Raw genomic sequence first — 10,236 nt, 5'->3', positions numbered from 1 at the left:
ACTGGGGCCTGTGAGAGGCCACACAGCTGAGCTGCTCCTCCACTCTCTAGTGTGCTAAAACCCTCTCATAGGGTGTCAGGAGAGGGGCAGGAGAGGGCAGATGATCCAGAAGGACTCGGAAAGAAACTGCAGTTGCTCCTACAGCAGCTTCCATTCAGGAGCGCTCCTTGCTTTCCACCTGAGGGTATGTCCACAGGAGCAGGTGGGCAAAGGAGCAATGCCTGAGAAGATGAAGCAGAGCCCGCCTCTGCTCTCAGGACCATTCCAAAGGAGCCTAATTTTCTAGACAACAATTTGCAGCCTTGGTCTCAGACCCATTAAACTGCTCTATTCTTTGGGGTTCTGTTTTGGTTTTGCATTGCTGGCGATCACGCCCAGGGCTGTACACATGATAGGCAAATGTTCTTCCCCTGAGTTGCATCTGGAACCTATCTGCTACGTTCCTGTTATCTGGATCCTTAGAGTTTCCAGTACCCATTGGAATGTGTCCTTAGTTAGAACATGTTTGCCCTGGCCAGTTGTAGGGACTCACATGCGTAATCTCTGCGCTCAAGTGGCTGAGCAAGTGAGATTGCCTCAAGTTTGAGACAAGTCTGAGCTACAGAACGTTCCAAGCCAGGTCAGCTGGACCACAGAATAAGTGCTGGTGCACACCTTTAATCCCAGCGTTCAGGAGGTAGAGGCAGGCGAAATTCTGAGTTCAAGGCCAGACTGGTCTGCAGAGTGAGTTCCAGAGTAGCCAGGGATACTTTTCTCAGAAAACAAAACAAAACAAAAATGAAATACAATGTTTCCTTTATGCTCCTGCTATTTGCGGCAAAACAGTCCCCAGGCAGGTGCTTCTGCAGAAAGCTGACCAGAAGAGGCCAGGCCCAGGCTTCTGTGACCTCATACCCTTTCCTCTGGCATCTGCAGTCCTTCAGACACCTGCAGGGAATAATTCACCACCTCTGCCTCAAGGGTGGAAGAGGAGACTTGGGGATCGCCAACTCTGCACAAAGTGACAAGCAACAGGGCCTGGGCTTAAGTTCTGCCCAGGCCAACTCTCAAGTCCCAACTGTCAACCATGGCTTCTTCCTAATGCGCCCCCAGGGGAGGAGGATGTGACACACAGTGCAAGTACGATGAACAACACTGCTTCTGTAGCTGGTGCCCGTAAGGACTGAGCAGGCCTGGGACTCAGTCCTGTCATCACACAAGCAGGCCAGAGTCAAACCTGTATGAAGAGTTGAGGGTCTGAAGATGAGTGACCAGCTGGCATATACAGGGCCATCTTGCATTTTTGTTTGCCATGAACTGAAGGGACAGTGGGTAACTTCCAGTGCAGGAGAAGGAAGGCACTACAGAGTCCCCCAAACCTTGGTCTTCCTGAGCAATGAAGCTTAGACTTAGGGAGCAGGGGTAGCCAGCCTTGTGTTACCTTGTTCAGGAGTCTGAACTTGGCTGGCTGTGGTGGTAGACACCTGTCACCCCAGCACTGCGGAGGTCGACTTGTAGGCTTGTGAGCTCTAGGAGAGTCTGGCTACGCTGAAAGACTTCGTCTCACAAAAAGAATAAAAGAGAGGTGACTTCATGGTTAAGAGCACTTGCTGCTCTTGCAGAGGACCTCACTTCCATTCCCAGCACCCACATGACAGTTGACAACCCTCAGCATCTCCAGTTCCAGGACATCCAGTGCCCTCTGCTGGCCCTCAGGGCATCAAGTATACACATGGTGTGCAGACATACGCAGGCGAAACACCCATGAGCAGAAAATCTTGAAAAGTTTGAGCTTATTAGGGCAATCAGTGCTCACTGAAGCTTACGAAGTACGTTTGCATTTCTTAAGTGTGTATGTGTTTTCATGTTCCACATGTGGGTGCCTAAGGGGACCAGAAGAGGACATTGGATCCCCTACAGGCAGTTGGGAGGTACCAGTGTGGGTGCTGGGAACCAAACTCAAGTCCTCTGGAAGAACAGCATGCACTCTTACCCAACAGCTGAACTCTCTCTCTAGCCCCAAATCCATTGTGGCCATGCGCTACAAACTAGACAAGAGGTGCAGGGGTGAGAATAGGGAGAGAGAGAGAGAGAGAGAGTGTGTGAAGACTGGTGCATGGGAAGGGACAGAGCAGAGCTGCACCTGACACAGCAGAGGGGGCACAGAAAAGTGCTCCTAGGGACCTGAACATGCATCAGAAAGGAAAATGTGAAGAGGAACCCAAATCTCTGACTTATGTGACAGGGCCTCAGCATCACTCAGATGAACAGTGCCCACATTCGGGAGGCTGGGATAAGAGGATTATTATGAAGTGGGGCGGTGGTGACACACACCTTTAATCCCAGCGCTTGGGAGGCAGTAGCAGGCGTATCTCTGTGAGTTTGAGTCTACAGCCTGGTCTATAGAGTGAGATACAGGACAACCAGGGCTACACAGAGAAACCCACCCTGTCTTGAAAAAACAAAAAAACAAACAAAAAGGATTGCCATGAGTTCACGGCTAGTCAGACTATAAGTGCCAAGGTAGGTAGGGATACATAGAAAATCCTCACTCATTTAAAATTAATATTAATGTTGGAGCTGCTGCTTCCAGTCGGGACATGTGCTGAAATCCAAGCCCCTCTCTTCAGAGCTTCCCAGACAGGGAGAATGAGAGTGAAAAACGGGCTACCTGGTTGAGCAGTGAGCCTCCACACGTTCCCTAGACCCCATGTGTCTTCAGCAGTACAAGAGCAAAGAAGAGAACTTAGAGGCTCCTGTATGAGGATTCAGAAACAAAAGGCTAAAACAGCGAGACTTTCTAAGCACACTGCAGGATACATTCAGTTCCCCTAACACTCAGCGGGAACCGGTCAATAAACATCAACTCCTCAGGACGCCTGAGCCTCACTCACCCTGACCTGTGAACTCCAGCACTTGTCAGACAGCGGGCGCTCATTGTTGGAGGGATTAGAAGTGATGATGAGTATCAACAAAACATGGCATATCAAGTTGCAGTAAGAATAAGCACCTCCTCATGTATTTCTCCTGGGTGAGTTTTGTTTCTTTTTGTTCTAGAGCTTTCAGTTGTGCTGTTAAGTCATTGGTATGAGATTTCTCCATCTTCTTTATGTGTGCATTTAGAGTTATGAATTTTCTCTAAGCACTGCTTTCATAGTGTCCCATAAGTTTGGGTATGTTATACTTTCATTTTCATTGAATTCTAGGAAATCTTTAATTTCTTTATTTCTTCTTTGACCCATTGGTGTTTCAGGTGGGCATTATTCAGTTTCCATGAGATTGTAGGCTTCCTATAATTTTTGCACCTCCCCATGTATTAAGGCTGGGCAAGGAGACCCAGTATGAGGAGTAGGGTCCCAAAAGGCAGTAAAAGAGTTGGAGACAGCCCCTGTTCCCACCGTTAGGAGTCCCACAGGAGGACCAAGCTGTAACATACGCAGAATGCCTAGGTCGCAAAACAGAAACGGAGGAGGAGTGGATTGGAGGATGGGAACAGAAGAGGAGGAGGAGGGGGAGGGGAAACTGCAGCTGGGATGTAAAATAAATTTTTCTTTTTTTCTTTTCTTTTTTTAATATAAAAAAAAAAGCAGCAGTGGTGGCGAGAGGTTTAGCTGTCTGGAAGCAAAGAAATCTAAGATGCGGCCATTTATGCTGGATATAGAGACCCATTGCATTTCAGTGTGAGCTAGAGGTCAAACTTCTGCTAATAGCAAGTGGTTGTCATCAGCCCGGACTTGGGATGTCAAGACCCGCTGAAAGGACCACTTCGAGGCAGGGAGGTCACAGAGGGAACAGACATAACAGCCTGGGGAGAAGCTGAGGAAGTGAAGCTTTGCCCTATTGGAAGCGTGGGTTCCAGGGCAGAGGGGCTGAGGCTGGGACAGAAGCAAGTAGGGACCACCAGAACTATAAACTGGAGATGATCGAGAGAGAACAGATACATCAGCGTGCAAATCCTCCTAACAGACCTATGAAGTGAGCACTATTATTACCTGTTTTATTCCCCTCTAGAATCCTCCCCATCAATCTCTGTGTCATGGGAAGAGGAATTTGAGAGAAATCCCCGGGATCAAACCCATAGTTGTTCTTGGAGCTACCGCCTGGTGGCAGCTCTCAACCCCGGCGCAGCGTGTATCCTTTTCGCCCCTAGAAATAAGGTCCTGGAGCTTTCAGAATTGAGTCCGCAGGGCGGGGCCTGCCGAGGGGAGGGGCGGGGCGGAGCCTCCCGCGGGCGCGCAGGCTTCTGCCTGGCCACCTCTGGGTCCTACCGGCGTCTTTGGCGACCCCAGTGGAAGATGGCGGCGCCCTGGTGGCGTGCCGCATTGTTCGCGAGTGGGAGATGCCGGGGCTTGAGCACCTCGGGTGAGTGGTGTGGGGTTAGGGAGCTCTGGGGCTCCTGTAGCTGCAGCCCTGGGCTTCAGCGGGGGCCTGGCGCCAGCGTGACACCCCGGTCTCTGCCCCCAGCCTCCCTCAGCCGCCGGACACCTCCTCTCGGGCCTATGCCCAACGAGGACATTGACGTGAGCAACCTGGAGCGGCTGGAGAAGTACCGGAGCTTCGAGCGGTACCGCCGCCGGGCGGAGCAGGAGGCGCGGGCCCCGCACTGGTGGCGGACCTACCGGGAGCATTTCGTGAAGGAGACAGGTGCGGGCCGACGGGAGCGGGAGCTGTGGACCGGAGGCCCGCTGGCGTATTCTCCCCCAGCCTTGGCCGCCGTATGCTCCCGGGACGAGGGAGGACCTGTTTGCACTCCTGAGGCCGCTGTTGGCCATTAAGCCCCACTAGTTTGCACATCTTTTGGTTCTCCCACTTGGAAAACCCCTTCCCCAACTCTTTTTTGGTTTTTCGAGACAGGGTTTCTCTGTAGCTTTGCGCCTTTCCTGGAACTCACTCTGTAGCCCAGGCTGTCCTCGAACTCACAGAGTGTTGCGATTAAAGGCGTGCGCCACCACCGCCCGGCCCTTCCCCAACTCTTAAGCGTTCCTTCTAACTCAGCCACTGAAATCCTTTCCTGACAACTCCGCCCCCATTTCGTGTTGGAACACCCCTCAGTGTTCCTAAACTACTCTGCCACACCGTGTCCTGTCTTCCAGCCTCCCCACAGAGAGGCGGCACCCTGAGCGCAGAAACTTGCCTGGCTTGCCCATCCCTGGATCCTTGCACCCACACAGTGCGTGACACTACGTGGGTAGTAATTTGTTAAGTGAAATTAAGCCTGGGAAAAGTGATTTAGGGACCCAGCCTTAAAGAATTTACTCTTAGTATGTATTATTTTTATTTTGAGACAGGGTCTTGTAGTGTAGGATGGCCTAGATTAAACTGTGCAATCTAGACTGGCCTCAAACATGGAGTCCCAGGACCTGAACAAAACATCGTGACCTAGTCTAGGGATCAGGAGCCATAGTTTTACCTTCTAGCTGATTTTCTTACTAGCTGAGTCCTGTTCGGGTCTGGGAAGCAGACTGCACAGGTTAGCTCTGTGGGTCACAGGAATAGTTCCATCAAAACCTGGAGTAGCAGAGCGAGGAGACTAGTTAAAGACAGGCTGCTTAGCAAAGCGCTTTGATTCTGGGTCAGGGAGGTGGACCAGTCAGTAAAGTGTCTGCCTGCACCTACCCCACCCTCAAAGCATGAGGGCCTGAGGTAGGATCTCCAGTATCCACATAGAGGCCAGTTTAGGGTCTGTTTCTAACCTCAGTTAGGCTGGGGGTAGTCTAACAGGCAGATCTCTGGAGTTTGTCATGTCTTACTTTTCTAGATCCCAGAGACAAAATTGACATTGGACTGCCCCCATCTCGGGTCATTCGGACTCAACAGCTACAGGATCGGAAACATTTTATAAGGGAGCTTCGAGCCAACGTAGAAGAAGAGCGGGCAGCCCGCCTCCGCACAGGTGAGCCTCCCAGAAGAGGGGCCCCAGGTGCACACTCCCCACTGTATCCAAACTGTGCTGTTCCTCCCCAGCCAGCATCTCACTGGAGGCAGTGCGGGCCGAGTGGGAGAGGACCTGCGGTCCCTACCACAAGCAGCGTCTGGCCGAGTATTATGGCCTCTACCAAGACCTGTTCCACGGTGCCACTTTTGTGCCCAGGGTCCCCCTTCACGTGGCCTATGCTGTGGGAGAAGAGGACCTGGTCCCAGTGTATCATGGCAATGAAGTGACTCCAACCGAGGTAATAGTTGCTGTGCTTCTCCATGCTCTGTGTGTGGATGGGCACAGACATCGTGGCATCACAGTGTCTGGGTTTGAAGTTTGTTACTCTGTGTCTTTGATTTCCTGGAAATAAACATCATGAAAGGCACAGGATAGGATAAAGAGAAGTGCCATCTGTGCCTGTTCTGTGAGCAGCCGCTGTCTTTGGAGTGGCCTCCATGTCTCTTGGCACATGGTCCTTATAGTTCAGATCTCAGGATGAGCAGCTATTGGTGAAATTATTAAGGCCACTCCACATAGTTAAAAGGGAGGTTTATTTTGTGGGGTAACTTACAAGGGAAGGGATAGGTTACAGGGTCTGGGAAAGGTGTGGCGCAGTCTGGCGGTGTTCTCTGGAGAACTCTGCTCGGTCTACCTCCAGCCTCCAGGGTCCGGGAACCAAGAGAGACGGCGCATCCAGATCTCGGGTCTTCAGGGTCCTCTCTTGGCCCTGCCTTGTAGGCGTGACAGTTACCTAAGCCTCAATGGGGGTTGGAACTTCCAGATCAAAGCTGGAATGGCTACCCACTACCAACAGCGGGCAGTCTATAAACATCTCTTTCTCTGTCGATGTCTGAGGAGCTGTCAGGGGTCCTGGTTTGAGTCAGGGTGAGTGCTCCCTTGATCTCTCTCTGCTAGGCTTCCCAGGCCCCAGAGGTGACCTATGAGGCAGACAAGGATTCTTTGTGGACACTACTACTTACCAACTTGGGTAGGTGTCAGGGGCCACCTGGCCTCCAGCCTCCCTTCCCTGAGCCAAGAACCCAGGGATCTGGGCAGGTAGCACACTCCAGCCCTAGCTCCTTTGAAGTGAGGGTCTCTCCGTGTTTCTGTGCAGATGGACACCTGCTGGAGCCAGATGCCGAGTATGTTCATTGGCTGCTGTGAGTATCTGTGTGGGAAGCCAGCCAGGGGATTCCAGGAGGCCCTGGAAATGTTGGCCCTAGGATTCAAGTATGTACTTAAAACAAGTACAGGAGAAAATGGCAGAAGCCAGGTGTGGTGACACAGCCTTTAATCCTAGCACCCTGGAGGCATAGGCAAGCAGATCTCTCTGTGAGTTTGACATTACATAATGAGACCCTTTCTCAAAAAAAAAAAAAAAAAAAAAAAGTGCAGTAGGCCCTGTCAGTCCTCACAAGCATCTATGTTGCTCTGAGCTATTTTCTGTCCTATGAAACTGGAGATGTCGCCATGTGTTTTACCCACCCAGGGGGTGCTGTAACGATCAGCTCATCGTGGCAGCACTCTTCAGACACTCAGCCCATAGGTGTTTCCGCCCTGAGCAGTCTGTGTTGGGCTTCGGCTCTGAGCACAGGCCTGGGCAGAGGTCATGTAGTGCCCTGAGCTTTGGCAATCCCTCTGTAATGGAAACCAGGAACTGGGAAGCTGGCTTCTGCCTTGCCTGCCACTGCCCCCCAACTGCAGTTTAGCAAGGCTCTCTGGAGGGTTGTGTCTGGGCAGGGGATACAGTGGCTACCACAGCATCAGGCTGGGAAACTGCCTGACATGACCCTAGGGCATGGAAGGAAAAGCTGCCCAGAGATGGCGTGGCTTCCTGACCTGAATGATGGGCAGACGCCCTGGTTCCTGTCTTGAGTGAACCAGCTGCTTCATTTTGTCACTGCTGTGGGGTTTTTGTTTTGTTGTGTTTTGTTTTTTGCAGAAGACTCCAAACTTAGTCTTTTATCTTTTTAGATTTATTAATTTTATTATTTCATGTGTGTGAGTGATTTCTTTCTTATTTATTTTGTTTCAGGACAGGGTTTTTCTGTGTAGCCTTGGCTGTTCTGTAGACCAGGCTGGCTTTGAACTCATACAGATCCACCTGCCTCTGCCTCCTGAGTGTTGGGATTAAAGGCATGTGCCACCACACTGTGCAAGCATTTTTATATGTGCACCACATGCATGCCTGATGCCTGTGTGCTGGGAATGTCTTTCTGTATGCTGTGAATGTGTTTCTCTGATTGATTGGTAAATAAAATGCTGATTGGCCAGTAGCCAGGCAGGAAGTATAGTATAGGCGGGACAAGCAGAAAGGAGAATTCTAGGAAGTGGAAGACTGAGTCAGGAGATGCCGCCGCCATGAGGAGCAAGATGTAAAGTACTGGTAAGCCGCAAACCGTGTGGCAAGGTATAGATTAATAGAAATGGGTTAATTTAAGATATAAGAACTAGATAACAAGAAGCCTGCCACGACCATACAGTTTATAAGTAATATAAGTCTCTGTGTGTTTACCTGGGTCTGAGCAGCCGCAGGCCCGAGCAGGACTAGAGAAAACTCCAGCTACACTTATGGCTTTGGATTCCCTGGGAGTTACAGATGGTTTTCAGCCTCCATGTGGAAGCTGGAAATCGAACCCGGGTCCTCTGGCAGAGCAGTCAGCACTCCTAACCGTTGAGCCATCTCTCCATCCCCTCTGATTTCTAATAATGTCTAATAATGTGCTCCCTAATAATATTTGCAGCATGTCCCTGAGGTCCTGGAGGTCAGCATGCTAGAGACTATTCAGGGTCTGGCCCCTGGGGTGACTCTGCTTCTAGGGTGTAATACTCCTGCCACCTCGCTGGCCTGGTAGTTAATGGGTACTTTCCTCCCCTCTGACCAGGACCAACATCCCAAGCAACAGGGTGGCTGAAGGACAGGAGACATGTCCCTACCTCCCCCCCTTCCCTGCTCGAGGCTCTGGCTTCCACCGCTTTGTCTTCTTGCTCTTCAAGCAGGACAAGCCAATCAACTTCTCTGAGGACACCCGACCCTCACCCTGGTAATTTACACCCCTACTTGGACCCTGAGCCCCAAGCCAGCTCTCTGGGATGGTATCTCTGGCTTCATCCTCCTCTTGGTATAGGCCTTGAGATTGGCAGAAGTTCGGCAGGCTGGGTGGACTCCAGGGGCTTCCCAGGATTGCCTGGAGTGCTCCCTCCCACTCTCAGATGCTGCCCATCTTATCACAGCTACCAGCTGGCCCAGCGGACCTTCCGCACTTTTGATTTCTACAAGAAACACCAGGAAGCCATGACTCCAGCTGGCCTAGCTTTCTTCCAGTGCCGCTGGGATGACTCAGTCACCCACACCTTCCATCAGCTTTTAGGTAAGGGTATTTTAGGGCTTGATGGTCTGGCAGGCCTGAAGGCGAAAGCCTCTCCTGCCTTGACTTTGGAAGCCAAGGTGGGCAGTTCCTGGCAGGAGTTCACCCCATCCCTTTACTTTTCTTGTAGACATGCGGGAACCTGTGTTTGAATTTGTACGACCACCCCCTTACCACCCCAAACAGAAGCGCTTCCCTCACCAGCAGCCCCTACGCTATCTGGATCGATACAGGGACAGTCATGAGCCCACTTATGGAATCTACTGAGAGGCAGAATTCATTCATCTTAGAGGGTGAGCTGGCACAGCCGGAAGAAGGTCACACCTCAGGAGAACGAAGCCATCTGGAGCCCTGTCTGAGACAGTCCCTTGCAGGGCCTCTCCCATCAGGCCCGGGGGCTTGCTGGAAGGTGCTTCGATTATGTGTGAATAAAGTAATTTTTCCTCATGCCAATACCAGAACCTCCTCTAGTGAAGCTAGTGCTCTGTGGGTGAGAAGAGGGTGCCATGCAGCCTGGGAGCTGGAGATAACACAAGGGAAGGGAAGCTTGACCTGTCCTATAAGTTTTTGAAAGAGACACCCTGGGTATCAGAAACTTTTCATGGAGGCATTCCTGCCCCTGGGCTGGGGACCCTGTCAGACCTAGCAACAGCTTATTTGGGACCTTAGCATAATTTCAGCTCCAGCCAAGGCCTCAAACCCCCACTGTGTGGCTAAATGTCTAAAGGAGACCTAGCAGCAAGTTGGTTCTACCTGCATGGTTAGAAAGATGTCAACTCTGATTCACATTGCCCAGGGAGGCCCTGGGACCCCTATCTGCCCTGCTGGGCTGCAGAGGAAATGATAGTTACCCTATGAATGGGATGCAAAAGCAGCTGGGAGACCAGGAACTTGCCCAACAAAGGTTGAGCTGGTGGCTTAGAGGACCCTTAAAGAGGGACAAGTGTTCTGTTCACATAGCTAGGAAAGACT

At 51.4% G+C, this 10,236-nt stretch overlaps 1 protein-coding gene across 1 annotated transcript; it reads left to right on the top strand.

The window, feature by feature from the left end:
• The first annotated feature begins 4,210 nt into the window (after positions 1 to 4,210).
• On the top strand, positions 4,211 to 9,725 carry Mrpl38 (mitochondrial ribosomal protein L38). The gene is made up of 9 exons (XM_059269825.1): positions 4,211 to 4,341; positions 4,444 to 4,623; positions 5,738 to 5,872; positions 5,944 to 6,152; positions 6,812 to 6,884; positions 7,011 to 7,056; positions 8,782 to 8,940; positions 9,131 to 9,267; positions 9,395 to 9,725. The coding sequence occupies exons 1-9, from the start codon at positions 4,275 to 4,277 to the stop codon at positions 9,529 to 9,531; spliced, it is 1,143 nt and encodes a 380-aa protein (XP_059125808.1). The 5' UTR covers positions 4,211 to 4,274; the 3' UTR covers positions 9,532 to 9,725.
• The last annotated feature ends 511 nt before the right edge of the window (positions 9,726 to 10,236 follow it).

The sequence above is a fragment of the Peromyscus eremicus genome, chromosome 8a, assembly GCF_949786415.1.
Source record: "Peromyscus eremicus chromosome 8a, PerEre_H2_v1, whole genome shotgun sequence".
Taxonomy (NCBI): domain Eukaryota; kingdom Metazoa; phylum Chordata; class Mammalia; order Rodentia; family Cricetidae; genus Peromyscus; species Peromyscus eremicus.
This window is presented reverse-complemented; position numbering and strand designations above follow the sequence as displayed.